The sequence below is a fragment of the Biomphalaria glabrata genome, chromosome 4, assembly GCF_947242115.1.
Source record: "Biomphalaria glabrata chromosome 4, xgBioGlab47.1, whole genome shotgun sequence".
Classification (NCBI taxonomy): Eukaryota; Metazoa; Mollusca; class Gastropoda; family Planorbidae; genus Biomphalaria; species Biomphalaria glabrata.
This window is the reverse complement of record NC_074714.1, coordinates 43,259,241-43,277,541: the sequence shown is the minus strand read 5'-3', so window position 1 is coordinate 43,277,541 and position 18,301 is coordinate 43,259,241. Positions and strand designations below refer to the sequence as shown.

The 18,301-nt window shown below is 35.8% G+C and overlaps 1 protein-coding gene across 2 annotated transcripts; it reads left to right on the top strand.

Annotated features, from left to right (window-relative positions):
- The first annotated feature begins 5,604 nt into the window (after positions 1 to 5,604).
- LOC106075049 (uncharacterized) lies at positions 5,605 to 13,282 on the top strand. Of its 2 annotated transcripts, none has more exons than XM_056027611.1 (5): positions 5,605 to 5,940; positions 7,494 to 7,723; positions 9,172 to 9,358; positions 10,452 to 10,555; positions 12,685 to 13,282. In XM_056027611.1, exons 1-5 carry the CDS (start codon positions 5,889 to 5,891, stop codon positions 13,030 to 13,032), a joined length of 921 nt encoding a protein of 306 aa, XP_055883586.1. In that variant the 5' UTR covers positions 5,605 to 5,888; the 3' UTR covers positions 13,033 to 13,282. The 2 variants fall into 2 exon arrangements, with proteins under 2 accessions (XP_055883586.1, XP_013091425.2); XM_013235971.2 differs by having other exon boundaries at positions 7,488 to 7,723.
- Positions 13,283 to 18,301: the final 5,019 nt, after the last annotated feature.

Sequence of the window (18,301 nt, the reverse complement as noted above, 5' to 3'; positions counted from 1 at the left end):
CCCTACATCGGTTTAGTTGTACAACAAGAGACGCAAAACAACGACCGAGCATCACCAATGAGACAGATAATTTGATGTGGTGGATGATTCCTATAAATAGGTATATGGAAATGTCCAGAAATGAATAGCAAAACACCGCTTCTAACGTCATTGACAGAGAACAATTGCTGTATGGACTAAAAGTGGCTTCAACGGACAGACATTGTCTCATTACATGCCTTCTGACAAGTTAATGGAGCTCTTTTTTTTTTGTTTGTTTTAAATTATTCGGCCTTTCCTTCAGAATTAGAGACAACATCTTATTCCGATTCTCACGCATGACGGCAGGGGGATGGCGAGTGAATGGTTCGAACTAGTGGCTATCGAGACTAAAGCTAGAGCGGATACCATACGGCCAGGCTGCGGTCCAATTTTTATCAAAAAAATTATAGCAAAAGGTATCGATCTCAAAAATCGTCTTATTGATTCACATATTTTGGACTATTTCTGTAGGTGTGACACTATTGTGAGCGTTGTTTTTACGAATTAAAATTAATACAAATTACACACAACGATGAAAGATCTGTGGCTCACTAATTTTGCAAATATATGTAATAAACAAGAGATGGATCAAGCTGAAAAAAAATTGACTATCCGAACAGTCACAAAAAAAAACTAAGATTTATTTTAAGCATCTTTTTGTAAAATTGATTTGAAATGTCTAGTACGTCAGCCCTAAATATACTTGGATCTTTCTTTTTCTAATACAGCATCTGTTCGCCGCTTTACGTCGTGATATTTTTCTAGGTCGCAAGGCAATTTAAGATTGCTGCCTTGTCGTGTGGTATGCGCTTTGGGCTGTCATTTGATGGTCCCGGGTTTTGAATTCTTGCTACCTGCATTCCCCAGCGTCCTGCTGTAGGTTTGGGCTACGATGTACTCATTTTAAAATTCTGAAAAAATATCCGAAACATGTAAAACATTTGACAAACTACTAAACCTTACTACATCAATGCATATTCATTTTGAAATGTTTCTTGCATTGGAAGAACGATTGTAGAAGAAATAGTTTGTCTTGTCTAGTTTGTAGGCATGAATATGGTGCTAAGAATAGATCAAAATCAACATGTATAACTTAAAAGATAATAATAGTAACAACGTTAACAACTATACCAGCTTTTAAAAAAGTCTTCAAAAACATTTGCAAAAATTGTACATAACACAATCAAGCCACAATACGTGTTTTATAAACAGTGTACACAAATCTAGAGAGTTCTACCTTGCGATCAATAAAGTAGATGATGTAAATGTCATCTGTTTCTGTGACCCTCGGTTAACGAAGGTGTCATGTGGCCAGCACAACGACCATAACTAATGTCAAGCAGTCAAGGTACCCGTCAAAACTGGGTTGACTCAATGGCGCCAAAAAGAACCCGGTAAGTAAAATGCCAGTCTTAATCGAGATTAATAATTATTGAGAGAAAAAACGTGTACAAGATATTTTAACAGACAGACAGACAAACAGAGTGACTTGACACAAGCGAAGTAAAAAGAAACAAAACTGTTTCTGCTGTTAGCTGTTCCAACTTATCAGCACATCATTGTATTTGCACAATAATTTTGTATCATAAAGTTCCAGATACATAATTTAGTGTTTCTGGCCAAACCTGCTCATGAATAAATGACAATTGATCTGATTAAATCCCTTTACAATGCTCATAAATAAAATTTAGACCATGTCGTCTCACATCTATGTATTTTCTTTTTTCTTGTTTATAGTTATTTTAAAAATACCATTATCTTTTATGCAATAGATACACACATCTCTTACTAGAGTTCTAAAGTGTCTAGATATGTAGACATAGTTTGTCTATATGTTACTAAAAAGAAACACGATTACAAAGAGAGTTTGTGTTATCACGATAAACTTTTTTTATCACACAAACTCAGAGGCGACCTGTTGGATCCGCCTATTCGCAAGGAATATCGAAGACGTGATTTAATTTGATTGTCAAAAGTAATTTCTCAAAGATTCACTTGCCCTTGTAAAAAAAAATTTTTTTTTCAGTTTTACATGTTTTGGATGTTCCTTCAAAGTTAAAGATAATTAACTTCCTTGTGCAAATCTCCCGCTGGACGACGGTTGATGGCAGCGAGCAGGACATGAACCCGGGACCGTCGAGATAATCAGTCCAGCACGCTAACCGCACGATCAGGCAGAACGAGCGATTTTAGATAATCTTTCAGCATTGATTTGTAATCGAAGGAAAAAGAAGAACAGATATCGTGCTCGTACTTCAATGTCGGAGGCGCGGTGGCTGAGCGGTCGGTACGTGACTTTTTTTGCGCGAGACGTTTTTGAGCGAGCCGTTTTGGCGCAGGGGAAGTTTTGACGCGAGGTATAATTTGACGATAATTTAATATTCGCATAGCTTTTATCACAATGTTTATTTCATTCTAGCAGACTATTGTATGTATAGTATGAATTCTAACACCATTTAAAATAAAAGAATTGACATCAGTTTAATACCCGAACAAGCTAAGATACTTTTAAAAGATATAATTTGAGAAATTGGGTAGGGGTGGTTTGGGTGACCTATCTCCCCTTGACGCAGGTGAAGTAAAACAAATGAAGACAAGACCAGCACCGAGCACAGGTCATGCGTCTGGCGATCATCTCCTTCGGACTGGTCATTACCTGTGTCACCTATCCCACCCCTCTCTTCTGGGCATATTTCACTCCTTGTATATACTCTTTCCCCCACCCTCCCTCTCTCACAGGGAAGAAGATAATCTGTTTCTAGCACTCCTCTTGACATCCCTAGGTGTGAATTTATAATCCTCAATCTTAAATTCCGAGAGTGGCACAAGGTCTACCCCTCTCTTTCAATCTCTTCGCCCCTAATCTCGAGTAGTTTGGAACATTCACTAATCATTTATCCAGCACGCTGACAGACTGGCAAAACTTTCGCCATTTCATTCTATTATATTCTAAACTGAAAACCTGGTGGCAGTCTATATAAACAATGGAAAAAGTCCAGTCGAAGCGAGGAAAAGACAAAATTTCGCATGAAGGATATCTCTATGTTTTTGATAAGTTTAGTGCAGACCACTCTTAGAGGTTCTGGCGATGTGAACTTAAAAATGAATGTAGAGCTCGTCTACTCACGGATGTTTCAATAACTTTGATTATTTCATGCACGCATACTGTGAAGTATGGATTGCTGCCTGGTCTTATGTAATGTTAGTGATCTAACAATAATTCAATAACAAACTTAAATACACAAAAATAACGGACACAAATATCTCTTGTTCTGTACAAGAAAAATACGTCTTAACACAAACACTCACACGAAACATAGATATGTCTTAACACAAACACTGTGACTCACACGATAGATAGATATGTCTCATTCTTTGTTAAAGAAATAATACAATGAACGTAAATAATGTGACCGAAGCAGTTCGCGCCAAAACGTTCATTGCGCCAAAACTTGCTGCGCCAAAACGTCCATTGCGCCAAAACTTGCTGCGCCAAAACGACCTTCGCCCCAAATCGTCCTGCTTCACTGAGCGGTAAAGCGTTTGGCTTCAGAACCGGGAGTCCCGGGTTCAAATCTTAGTGAAGACTGGGATTTTTTTATTTCGGGATCTTTGAGCGCCTCTGAGTCCACCCAGCTCTAATGGGTACCTGACATTAGTTGGGGAAAAGTAAAGGCGGTTGGTCGTTGTGCTGGCCACATGACACCCTCGTTAACCTTAGGCTACTGAAACAGATGACCTTTACATCCTCTGGCCTATAGACCACAAGGTCTGAAAGGGGAACTTTACTTTTACTTCAATGTCCCAGCACAGTTAACAACAGAGCTAGTGGCATTTTCATTTCAATGGAACTAGAATCAGGATGTAGATCTACCTAATTTAAACTTCTGATTTAGCACTCTTAAGATCTATATTTATTACATCTAAATCTACAATTATAGATTTGGAATAATTAAGATGTAATTTAGATTACATTCATGCAAAAACAACAACAACAACAAAAAATAAAACCCTAGATAATTTATCAATAGACTGAATGCAACATTGAATTTAAAAATAGTAGATAAGTTTTTAGTACATTACAAGACGTCCAGCCTTTTTGCCATGAACACTAAAGTTAATATGTCAGAAGTTTAGTCTATGTTATTGTGACAGTTTATTGTAATAGAAGGCCTATTTATGTAAAAGTAAAAATCCTTTTTTTTTTGTAAAATTAAATAAGACTGTTAATTACCAAATTCATTACAAAAGTTTTCTTTATAATTGATTAATAAACAGAGTTTTAAAACTAATCTGTACACTAACATATTGCCTTTGATTTAAGCTTTATATTCACATGTCGTTATTTCCTTTTACTCCAGCTATCTTCTAATTCTATGCGCTTCATTCTCCACAGAAGGCTTATCTCTCTTTAGCTTAGTTCATTTTTTCTGTGCAAAAAATAAATCAAGTAATGTATGACTACTTGCGGGCCAATACAATTGTTCACGGGCTAAAAAGTATGTTGGGTGGGGGCATCGTTGAAATGTGGTCCATTTTATTGGTTTCACGACAACGAAAAGAAAGGGATGTTCCGGCCATAATAAACGATAAGCCTGGGAACAAATCAACAGGCGTAGCCGGTGTGTAATGCTAGTAAGTATAGATTACACTGCGTTACTATGGTTACTCTTTTCTGAAGTTATTTTATAAATTTGAATAAAATAGATGTATCTTTATTAATTTTTTTTTCGTTTCTGATTGTTTGTATATCGTGTTATATTACATTTTCTTGATAATATTTTGCAATAGGCAATACGGAAATATTTCTAATAAAAGAATAAAACAAAAATAACTACTAGCCTAATTCACTAAATCTAACAGAAGTAACAATTAGAATGAAATCATTTGACAGCAATGCTCATACATAACGACATAAAGTCTATATTGTTGATGGTGTGGCATGAGACTTGTAAGTTGTAGCACAGTTATGTACAAGGTGTCTATCAACTCTAGGACATGCTACCTCAAGAAATCTCCACTCATTTGTTTCCTGACTTTGTCAATGGGGTGCTGTGACAGCTCGCAAAAGCAAATCCCTCCAGATTTCCCGGTCAGCAGCAGAATATCGAGAGAGGCCGACCCATTATTGTTGGACGTTTTCCTGTCAACTTTTCTTTGGATGACACATTCGATGTGCTCTCTCCACTGTACCCTGAAGAATGAATTTTAGAGTGAGTCATACAATATGACCAAACCAGCTCAGCCTTCGTCTCCCCACAGTACTCAGGAGTTCCCCCCTTTTTTTCAGCCAGAGAGTTGACTCATAAGAAGTACAAACCAAATTGTTTTCTTTTCCTGGCATCTGATACCCAGCGATTTCCTGCAGCATTTACTCACAAGGACTTGGGACTCATCTTTCTGCTCGATCGTCCAGTGTCCAACTGTCACAACCACACAGACAATCGATAGACTAAAATTAGACATACAGTTAAGTTCATTGACATGGTGAAAGCACTTAAGTCCTACTGCAAGCTAGTGTACTACAGTGTAATTGTTAAAGGAAATGTTAAAGAGCTCTCATAACTATGAGGTAAATACAAACAAGCCACTTCTTCTCACTAAAGTACAGTTGTAACGTGATCCTGAATGTTGTGTAACGAAAAAAAAATATCACTACATCAAGGCACATACACACTGTGTTATGTTTAAATTCATTTACCTGCTATGGATCTTTCCCCTGAAAGTTTAAACATATTTATTTAAAGATGCGACTCTACTATAATAGAAACGACCCAGGCGTAGAAACGGCTCAAGCGTAGAAAAGACTCGAGCGTAGAATACTTAAAATTGATAGCTGGAGATTTGTGGATTTGTTTCTAACAATCATGGGTCTACGTTGGGCTATTCTACACAGTATAGTCCTCCTGATCTGTTTAGGTAAGAATTTCTTTTACAATCCCTACGATAAGCTTTCATTCTGTTCATGGGCTCAAACATTGAAAAAAAGTTGGAAATTGGAAAAGGGGGATGGGGAGGAAGGCAGCAGGCATTTCGAAAACGGCTCCAACGATTTTTCAACATATTTGACAGTATGATTTGATAAAAAATAACTAGACAATTGACCACACAGGAAAACTTTGTTTGACCACACAATTTTTCAAAATATAATCAACTTAAAAATCAAATATGTATTATGTCTTTTTAAAAAGAAGTGAAGATAAGGGGTATATATATATATAAAAATTGCTCCATTGTTGTTGTTTTTAAATCTAACATTGATTAATTTTTAAGATGAAAAAAATAGCTCTATAAGTTGTATAACGGATGTTTTGTCTTTTAGAAAAATATTGTGTTTTTTTTTTATATTACTTGTCTGTTTATTATATAGATATTACTATGATTAAGGCAATTTAGTTAATGATATGTCAATTGCTTTAAATGTCCTTAGTATTTATAGCCTAATTAAAAGCTAGGACTTACTGGCAATAATGGCATGCTAAATTGTCCGGTGGAACTTCATTCAATGGGCCAGTTTTTATTAACAGGAAGTTCATAAATGATGTTAAGTAAGTATTCCCATAATCCCAAGGCCGATTTAAGAACCAAACATCCCCTCTTTTCCCCTCGATTACAAGTTTAGAATTTCGAGTCAATACTTTAGATAAATAATGAATTAGTTGAGTAAAGAAAGGCTGAAAATAATTTTTGATAATAAAAAGTCAATAGTGGAAGGTGAGTTTTAAAGTTAGGCCTACAGGTCTCACAAAAGTTTACTGGATATCATTTGATGAGATATAATGAATGTAATGCGTTACAACAGCTGAAATGCTCAGTTTGAGATATACAAATATTAATGAAATGAGGTTACTTCCACATTGTTTAGGCTTGTTTAAAAAAATGGATTTTATTGTTACGTAATTTTGTTTGAAAACAAGTATGTTATTGGAAACAAAGACGACGCTTATTAAGCCTATAAACTATCTCGACACGACCAACGTCTAATTATTTCTTTTTTTTTTTTTACCTTTGAACCTAACAACAGAATTCGGCTAAATATGTACCGGAAGCTGAAAGGGAGGAGGGCTAGTGAAATTAGCCCTTGTATAGTGTCACCGGAGTTTGCTGACCATGTCCTTCAAAACAGATTTCTTCATCAAGAAGCCTAAACAAGAAACTGGCCCCAAAACACCTCTATAGAGGAAACAAATTCCTTATATGCCCCCCCCCAGCGCATTTTATATATTAATCTAATCCTCTGAACCCTCCAATAGATAATGAACAAGAAGAAGAAGACATTAAAAAAATAATAAAAAAATTATTGAATGTTTATTTCATACTACTAGGCATTACCACGTGAAGTAGACTTTTTATTTGCTTTTAAAAAAAGAATTCTAAGTTTTGTGCTCTGGAGCATTCCGCACAGTGAAATAAACATATTGGATATATATATTTATATAATGCTTTATTTATTTATGATATTTCAGTCAGAGAATCGACACAGCAGGTCCGAATAAATATATTCACAATATCTGTAAAACCCAATACCGCCGGGGATACAGCCTCATATTATTGCGAAGTGGACAACTTTAACACGTCACTGCCGCCACCAATATCTTTCACCTTCTTCGCCATCTCAAGGAAAACGTTCAACGAATCAGAGTTCTCGAGACTTGTTTTGATAGAGCCGCCAAAGGACAGTAGCGTTCCTAAGCTTACCACAGTAAGTGAAGTTTACCACAGTAGATGAAGTTTACCACAGTAAGTGAAGTTTACCACAGTAGGTGAAGTTTACCACAGTAGGTGAAGGTTACCACAGTAGGTGACGTTTACCACAGTAGGTAAAGTTTACCACAGTAGGTGAAGTTTGAAGTTTACCAAATAGGTGATGTTTACCACATTAGTTGAAGTTTACCACAGTATGTGACGTATACCACAGTAGGTGAAGTTTACCACAGTAGGTGACGTTTACCACAGTAAGTGACGTTTACCACAGTAAGTGACGTTTACCACAGTAAGTGACGATTACCACAGTAGGTGAAGTTTACCACAGTAGGTGAAGTTTACCACAGTAGGTGAAGTTTACCACAGTATGTGAAGTTTACCACAGTAAGTGAAATTTACCACAGTTAGTGACGTTTAAAGCAGTAGTTAATGTTTACCACAGTAAGTGACGTTTACCTCAGTAAATGAAGTTTTCCACAGTAAGTGAAGTTGTACACAATAAATTAAGATGATCAAAGTTAGTTAAATTGATCACAGTAAGTGAAGTTGATCTTAGTAAGTGAAGCTGACCAAAGTAAGTGAAGCTGACCACAGTAACTTGAGTTGGCCACAGTGAGTGCAGTTGTCCACAATAGGTGAAGTTGTCCACAAAAAGTGAAGTTTACTACAGTAAGGGATGTTGTCTAAATTAAGTGAAGTTGTCCACAGTAAGTAAAGTTGACCCCAGTAAGTAAAGTTGACCCCAGTAAGTGAAGTTGACCCAAGTAATTGAAGTTGACTCCAGTAAGTGAAGTTGACCCCAGTAAGTTAAGTGGACCCCAGTAAGTGAAGTAGACCCCAGTAAGGGAAGTTTTTTTTAAAGCGATCAGTTTCGGTTTTCAAATTAAATATTTAAGCCTTTTTTTCTTTTACAATACCCCTTTTAAACTCGTAACTTCGTTGAAACTTTTGAAAACGTATCTCCTAAAAATGTAACAGTCACAAATCTACGAAAATTCGTGTAACAAGCTGAGAAACTACATCAAACTACAGTCAACAAATTTGAGGATTAAACCCAGCCTTCCCTCTCCTCCATCCCCCCTCCCAAAGAAAAAACAACACTTCAGCAAAAAATGCTATTTAAGAGAATAACCTGGGGCGTGGAAGTGAGATTCAATAAAGTGCATCTACCTGAAAAAAAGCAAACTACTATTACCAAGTCCGTAAAAAAAAATGGATGTTGCGCTAAGAACACCCAAAAAAAAAAATGGAAAATGCATTTTTGAAGGCCAGAATACAGAATACTAGTCAATAGCAAACCAATCTTCCTTGTTGTTGCCGCTATCTGTGACACATCTGATTAAGTCAGAACTACGTAGATCTTAGGGGATTTGTAAATTTAACATTTTTTTGAATCTACAACAGCTTTGTTAACATTTTAACTCTCTATATTCTTCTGTTTCTGAGTTGTTTCCACCTTCAAAGCGATGGACAGCTTCACTCGAAACTGCAGATTTGAATTCATCCTCATTGAGTGTCAAGCTGACAATAAAAGATTTTCAATGCGAGGATGTTGGCTTATATAGATGCTTAATAGCAGTTCATAACGAAACAGACTTGTATCAGACGAATGGTAGCAACTTCACAGCTACAGGTAAATGAATGTTTTTAATATTAAAGAAGATCAAATTGAAATATCTATAAAATATTGTAGATGAGTTTGACGGCACACTAAACAATGAAACGCTAAAAAATGCTAAGAGCAAGATTGAACTTTCATGTTATCAAAAAAAAAAAAAAGAGCTACAAACGGCAGAACTTGAAACATTTGGATCTTCTGTGCTATAAAGTGCAAACATTTGTCCTATACGTTTGACAATATTTGTCTTTGATTCTGTACACCGAATACACCAAAAAGCTAAGTCTAGTTTCTTTTTCCGCCATTGGTGAAATTTACTGACTTTAGAAGCTAAAAATCCTTTATATTTTTTTATCAAAATCACTTGTTTTTCTTTTTTTTTTAAATCAATTTTGAGTGAGACTTCCATAACTATACAGTATTACAACAATACATTTTTATCTTCTTTTTTTTTTTTTTTATAAATATTCTCTAAAGGACGACATGTGTTTGCCAGTACGACGCAGAAGCATTCTGCATTTTTAATAAATTGTAACTAGATCTCTTGTTAGTCATAAGACATAAAAATGTATTGTGTTCGTTTCCAAAGAGTAAGTAATAGTGTAGCTTTTCACACGACCATGTTAACCCAGTTGTGACCAGCATATTTTGCAACATGTAATGAAGACAAAGCCGTTGTCTGAGGTGGGGTATATTTAAGTTGTTGTTTTTGTCGTCCACGCCTGTCTTCAGCAAATGTTGTCAAATGTTTGACATGGTTCGGATGTTCCTTCAGAGTTGAAGATAATTATTTCCTAGTCCAAACCTCCCTTAGGACGACGGGGGATGGGAGCGGGCAGGGTTTGAACCCGGGACCATCGATAAATCTGAACGACAGTCCAGCGCGCAAACCGCACGACCAGGCAAAGGAGCCCTTTAAGACACTCAAATATGTACCCCGTGACATTAATGAGAATTCTCCAGCTGTCTCTTTCAGGGGGGGGGGCATCCTCTTTCAACTGATCTCTTCTGCACTTAAAATATATTGTTATAGTTAATAATATTAATTTGGTTACTAGTATTATATGGGACATTCTTGACCTTCTAATCTTGACGTAATCTACCCTAGCCTCAGTGACGATTGACTTAAGTTTGGAACCATACAATGGAACTGAGGAGTTCTCATCTACAAATCAAGCTGGAACAAATGTTACATTGACTTGCAATGTCACAGTAAGTACATTTGTTAATGCGGTGGTGGTGCTTAATGAAGACAGGAGGGGGTTGGAACGAATACTCCCCACCTTCCTAATGCTGTGTGACAATTTTTTTTTAATTTCTGTAAGATTTCTTTATTAATTTTTTATTACATGCAATTTCTTAAAATTACATTCGGAGTTCCATCCAGGGACTGAAGGTAAGCTCCTTCAGCTGTCGTACATTTGTCTTTAAGACATCTACACATTTGTCTAACAAGCTGATTTCTTTTCTGGATTTGATAACGCTACATAGCTCTAAACCTTTCGTTTAACAACTTTCCTATATTATTCCAGTGATATAACCATCGTATCTCTCTCTCTCTCTCTCTTTCTTTCTCTCTCTCTCTCTCTCTCTCCACAAGCCATAAAACGACTAGGGCTCATCTCATATAGGTATAAAGTGTAAAATGCAGGCATTCTGCAGAATTTTATTCATTTAATAGAATATCTGTCGCTTTCGGGTAAAGTAAATGATTCTAAGAAATACTTAGGCATTTATTTATGCAGGAGCTCTTACTCTGCCAGTAACATATATAATAGATTAGATTATATAATAACGGATCTTTACTACTTAAGAAGAATGGTATTGATCATGCTTTCAATTTCAAAATCGTATCTGACTTCAATTAGATTGAATATAACATAGCCTTGTTTATATGTATACAAAATAAGTATCGTATTCGACTTCAATTAGATTGAATATAACATAGCCTTGTTTATATGTATACAAAATAAGTATCGTATTTGACTTCAATTAGATTGAATATAACATAGCCTTGTTTATATGTATACAAAATAAGTATCGTATTTGTTAAAGGCGAGGTTATTGGCTACCTGTAAAATAACATATGAATTCGTATGACTTGCGTAACTTATTGAACGTTGCCTGTATAGCATGATTCTAGAACAAACCAACTAGAATTTGTAGTCATTAAGTCTAAGCATTAAATCTGTTTCCCTCCACATATTACTAGAGATGTAGAGTTCAGAAAGGATATTGTGTTACGTCCTAGGCTAGATCTCCAGCGTGACGGTCAGGGCTAGAACTCGTGATGATTGTGACGACAGATCTAAGCACATACCACACGACCTGGTATCCATTCTTAGGGAAAGGTTGAAGCCTACAAACAGTGAAACTCTAAATGAAAGATAATATGTTTCAATTACCGTATTTTACGTTTGCATTTTGGGTAACTAAGTGTTCCAAAGAAGTATATGTGAAAGTGAATGTGAAGTTAGCTGTGAACCTGGCCTTACTGATGTCTTATAATGAATATCTAATTGCTCTAATTGTTTTGTAAGGGCCAATCTCTTATTCCTCAAGAATAAAACATTTCCGTAATAAAAAAAATCCCCCAAACAACGTGTCTTTTTCGGAAGTACCGAGCACAGATAGTGCACATGATAATATGAAAAACTATTTATTAATTGTTGTTTTGATTTGTCTGACTTATATGTATACTAAATAGATTTTTTCTCTTTAAAAAAATAGTAAACATTTTTTTGTGTAAATATAGTGCTTAGTATAACAGAACTTTTATAAATACAAATATAAAAAATATTTTTTTTACAAAAATTCTACAACCGTTTGCAAAAATGTGTTGAAAATATGGTAAATAGTCGTCTCCCCTAATAAATAGCCTCAAGTGTTTGTTACTATTAATAGTGAATAGTTGTAAATGTGGTGTATTTTTATATTTAAAAAATTAGTTTTTCGCTTTCAGATGGACAGACAGGCCACACAAAACTAATAGCGTCTTTTCCCCTTTCGGGGACCGCTAAAAAGTTTTTAAAATTTAAATGAAAATACGCAGCTTATACTATTCTTAATGTCAATATACAGTTTTTACTATTCTAAACGACAATGTGTAGCTTATACTACTCTTGATCTGTCTCATATCTTTTCGGAATCAAAAATGAAAAAACTTGTGGCCATGGCGGAAGAGATGTACAGGTATTTTGTAGAAATCCTTGGCTGATGTAGGCCAACCTGTACTACAATTGGTTGTGTGTGTGTGTTTCACTCAATGCTTTTTGGAATGTAATTGTGTAGTTTCGTCTGCTGTTTCCTACTCATTCAATCATTCATTATGTATCACACAGGGACCACCAAACACAAAGATTGTTTGGAAATCGAAACAAATGTCATCAGATGGAACAGGCTTTCAAGAGAATCATGTTGTTTTTAACCCTGAAACCTTTGAGACCCAGTTGACTAATACATCTGGCTGCGCCGTCAAGACCTATTCCTCTATACTTCACAAAACTCTACGGAAAGAGGATAACGGAACCATCTATTACTGCTGGGCCACGGATGCACAGGGCAAGGAAATTGATTTAAAACACTTCATTACTTGGATTCAGAGCAACGGTGCGAGCGTCTTAGATACGAAACAAAGTTTAGCCGTGGTGCTCTTTGTTTGTATCTTTAACTCTTTCTCTCCTAAATGACGATACCAAGGTTGATTCCATCAGAATATGGTAAATAATTACGGTGAGAAAGAGTTAAATCATTTGCAACTTGCTAACTATGCAAGGATGTCTTAAAATGCTGGAAGTTATATAATTAAATCATTTATCAAATATTTTGTTTCATTAAGTTGTGTAATTATAAATGTCACTTTTAAACTTTCAACTAGGCGTATTGTTCCTAAAGTAAAGTTTTTATTTAAAAAAAAGGAAATAAAAGAAATATTTCTATTCCATGACTTCTTTTTAAAGAGTATAGGGTTAAAAAAAAACAACAAACACACACAGAGACAAGAAAAAATACACATAGATGAAAAACAAGCAAAATTAAATAAAAAGCTTTTATAAGGAAATAACCACGAAATTACTGCCATATCCTAATACTGCAATATTTATCTTCATTGTTGTATATAAAACATAATAAACACATAGCCAATAATTAAATAACTAATTGGTTCATTTTTTTAAATATTAATTCGAGTTTTTGTCATTGGAGAAATGACGTGCACACGATTTCTACCAGAAAGATAAAGTGAGTTGATGTATGCAATGGACAATCGAAGTGTCATTATAATAAAACAATTTTTGAATAATGTTGACCGGCTAACCATCTGAAACAGTCTGGTTATAAAAAAAACTATATGAATAATTTGGTAGACGCATATAGACTCAATGATAACGCTACCTACTTGGTGACCATGCTAGTGGAGAGCCTATGGACATAGAAGATTGTATAGTTATCTATGTTTCTAGAGTCTCCTCCTATTTGTTATGTCGTGTTCACTAAAACTCAGACGACGACCTGTAAAGGGGACTAATTCAGCTTATTTTACCACTTCAGTGAAGTACAATGTTTTCCTTTGTTTGAGATACCAAACAAAATAATTAATTACCAATAGTTAATAATTTATTTTTTTATCGACTCTAGTGTTGTCAGGTAAAAGATATAGTGGTGCGAAATTTCAGCTTAATCCGAGATTGGGTTTGTGAGAAATAATATGTACAAACTTTTGACCAGACAGACTGACAGACATTCTTAGTGAATTGATATAAGCTTTGTTAAAAAAAATAGAAGATAAATCGACATGAAGAAATGTGGTGGCAATATAATAATCTTAAGGAAAATGTAAGTAAATGAAATCAGAAATATTGGAGGATATTTTAACTTTAATTTAAACAAATGTAAAGAACGCCATATTCAAAGATTACTGTTGACAGACCCCACAAAACTAATAGCGTCTATTACCCTTTAGGGTTAGGGTTAGGGCCCCTTCCGGGGCCGCTAAAAAATAATCTTTTTTTTTCTCATATATTTAGACATTGACAAGACACATAAACCTTCTCAAATCTCAATCTCGCACTTAAAAACAAGAAAATATTTTTAAAAATACATAAAAAAAAACACTGCTTATATTAGGCGTAGTTGTATGAATTAGTTAAATGTAATTTATAGTACTAGACTAACAAAACGAAATCTGTGCGATTACAACTATTTTTGCCTTTGTTTAGCGCTATTTCATGCTCTTCACTTTCTCAATGCGCTATGATTCTATCTCTTGCCTGGACCAGTTTGGAAAGAAGGTGGGGAGAGAAATAAGGGGCATCTGTTAAATGTGACCCTGATTGCCTTTTAAATGAATTTATTCAAACAAAAGTTGAAAGTCCTGACTTTGAGCTCAAGGGCCCAGGCCTCCTCACGCCAACACACTAACCACAGTTGGGGCGAAGGATCTAAGGAGGGGGCAGTGTTATAAACTTGGTGGTGGCACAGAGAGGGGTAGTGGCAGAAGGTTCAGAAAGCGGGTTTACGACAGGAGTTCAGAACACGGTCGACTACAGCACAGTTCAACGGTGTGGTCCTGTACGGAGCATTGCGACGGTTCAGTGCGGAGTACTGTCAAGTACAGTTGAGACGAACGGCGTCTTGATCTTGGTCTGTGATCGAGTCCGACACAACGAGCCCAAGTGTGTGAAGTCAGTCCCGAACTGTTGAACCCAGTGCAAGCCCGGAACGAGACGGAGAGACCAGTGCAAGACTTGATTCGGCGGAGAGATATTTGTTATCGCAGAGCTATTTGTACTGTTCTACGTGCTGCCAATTGTACAGTATTGGCTGTTATTTATGGACATTAAACCTTTACGTTATTTTGGAGCCCTGACTTGTCAAGTTCTTTAAGTTGGTGGTGTATGGTGCAGTTTGCAGAGAGCCTGGATAGTGAGATTCGAAACAATATAAAGGGTACTTATTCAAGTTAAACAACTACACCACTCAGGTACAATTTGTTTCCCTTGTTCGACACCAAACAAAATAATTATTTATAGTTAATTACCTAATTAGTTAGTTTTTTTTTTTTTTTTTTTGTCAGGTTAAAGAAATGACTGTGTAAATTTTAAGCTTGATCCGAGATTAGGTGTGGGAGAAATAACGTGTACACACTTTTTACCAGAAAATCAGATCAGAGTTAATATAAGCTTTATAATGACATATGATTTTAAGATTTGTAATCGTATAATTGAGAAACTATCAACTTACATAGAATGGTCCTTTCTAGTCTTTACAATCTACCAAGCCTTTTTGATGCACTGGGTGGCAAGCTGTCTCCATAGAAATCGGTCTCTAGCTATTTTTTTAGACCCTGTACCCAAAAGTGATCACTATTTTCAGGTTTACCATGAAGGCTGGTGTTACGTGCGCATGTTAATGTAAATGTGAAATGGTGCGAATGCGTGTTGAACGGAGAGGAGAAAAGAAAATGGAGAAAATAGAAACGAAATAGTGTTCTAGTGTTCATGAGAATTAAAATGAGTTCTAAGCGATGACGTTGTTGTTTTAGTGTTAATGTACTGTTTAAAGAGTCTCATTCTAGAAAGGAACGTAACAAGTGGCGCCCAACGTAAAGGTAAAACCTACGTAGTCCTTTATACATAATTGATCTCCTGTCAACAGATAGTAGAGATATCATATTATATAGTCTAGATCTAGTGATAGGATACTATTCTATTTGATTAATAGTAATAGAAAATGGCGGACAAGGCTGAGGTAGCAGCGTTGAAAGAAGAGGGAAAGTTGTTAGAGCTTGAAGGGGCAGAACTAAGAAAATACGTACAAGAAAGGTTGATGGAGAGGGAGAGATTAGCAATGGAAAGAGAAAAAGAAAAGGAGAGATTAGCAATGGAAAGAGAAAAAGAAAAGGAGAGATTAGCAATGGAAAGAGAAAAAGAAAAGGAGAGATTAGCAATGGAAAGAGAAAAAGAAAAGGAGAGATTAGCAATGGAAAGAGAAAAAGAAAAGGAGAGATTAGACATGGAGGACAAAAGAGAAAGTGAAAAAGAAAAGGAAAGATTAGACAAGGAGGACAAAAGAGAAAGAGAAAAGATAGCCATTGAAAGGGAAAAGAAAAACGAATTAGTTGCCATTGAAAGAGAGAGATTGGCGTTCGAAAAAGAGACGGCCGAGAAAAAGTTAAAAACAACCCAAGAAAAAGAGAGTGATAAAAGAAAAGGGGAAACTACAGGGAACAAACTAGCAAAGTATAAAGGTGCAATATTCGAAGAAGCTAAAATGGACATAGACATTTTTTTGAAGAAATTTGAAATTGAAATGAGGGAACTGGAATACCCCGAAGACAAATGGTCATTCTTATTATCGAAGTCATTCGTAGCAGAGGTTCCATCGAAGATATGCATGAACCAGAGCAGCTATAGCGTGGTGAAAGAACAATTACTACGAACGTACGGAAAAACAGAGGCGTACTACCGTGAACAATTTGTTAACTGTGCGATAGAAACAAATGATGACCCACAGACATTCCTGGACAGAATGACCAGTAGTTTTGAAAATTGGACTGAAACCGCTAAAATAGAAAAGACCTTTGACGGTTTAAAGACATTTCTAATGATAGACAAAGCAATTTATGAGTGTCAGGAGGAATTAAAAATATTTTTGTTGGAGAGGAAACCAAAAGCCATAGAAGACATAGTGAGACTGATAAGGGCTTATAAAGTGGCACATCCCGATAAGAAACTATCCAGAGGCAGTGACATAGAAGAAATAGTTGCATTTAACAGAACAAGAGATACACGAGACAACTACATCAACAATGGAAGACGATTTAGATATGATGAACAAAATAGATTTAGAGGACAAGGAAGGAACCAAATGGGTAGTAGACAAGGACATTTTTATAGTAACCGAGGGCGATACCAAAGAAATGTACAGGGAAGATACGGCGGAGTGAGAGATAGAAGAGATCAAAGCCTTTCAATGTAAACATGTGCAGGAAGCCTTGAGTATTTTGAGACTTTCGTGGGAAACAAAATAGCAAGGAAGATACGAGATTCAGGCAGTACAATTGTGGGTGTTAATAAGAAATTAGTAGAAGAACAAGAATATACCGGCAAAACCAGGAATTGTGTGATGTTTGATGGGAAGACTGTACAATTACCAGTTGCTAGAATTAAAATTGATACACCATATTTTACTGGAATTGTGGATGCATGTGTAATAGACCATGCTCATATTGATTTGATTATTGGAAATATTCCAGGTATAAAGAATTGCAATGAAAAGGATATGGGAAATTGGAAGAAGTGTTTCGGAATGAGTATTACTCGATCCAAATGTAAGGACCTGGATGCAGGAGATCTGGAAAAATTATTTCAGTTACCAGATAAGGAAAAAAAAAAGAAGGATTAATAGGAAACTCAGAAACATTAGAACTTAATGATGTAGTATTCAACAAGGAAAGGTTTATTACAGAACAAAAAAATGACCCAGAGATGCGTCAGTTGGCCCAGAAAGGAGGTAGAGGAGGAAGATTTTATATAGAAAGAGGAATTTTGGTAAGAGAAATTGAGTCACAAGGAAGAAAAATTATACAGGTTGTTGTACCAGCTGAATTTAGAAATGTTATATTGAAGAATGGGCATGATGAAGCATATGCAGGCCACATGGGAATTCACAAAACAAAACAAAGAATATTTAGGGACTTTTATTGGCCATCTATTAGCAAAGACATCAAAAATTATGTGTTGTCGTGCAAAGTTTGTCAAATGAAAGGCACTAAAAAAATCAGAGCTCCATTACAAAAGGTAGATATACCAGAAAGGCCATTTAGGAAGATTGCGATTGATTTGATTGGACCCATGCCGGTGATATCAAATAGGGTTCATCGATATATTCTAACTGTAATAGACGTTTGCTCAAGATGGCCAGAAGCGATCCCACTAAAAAGAATTGAAGCCAGTGATA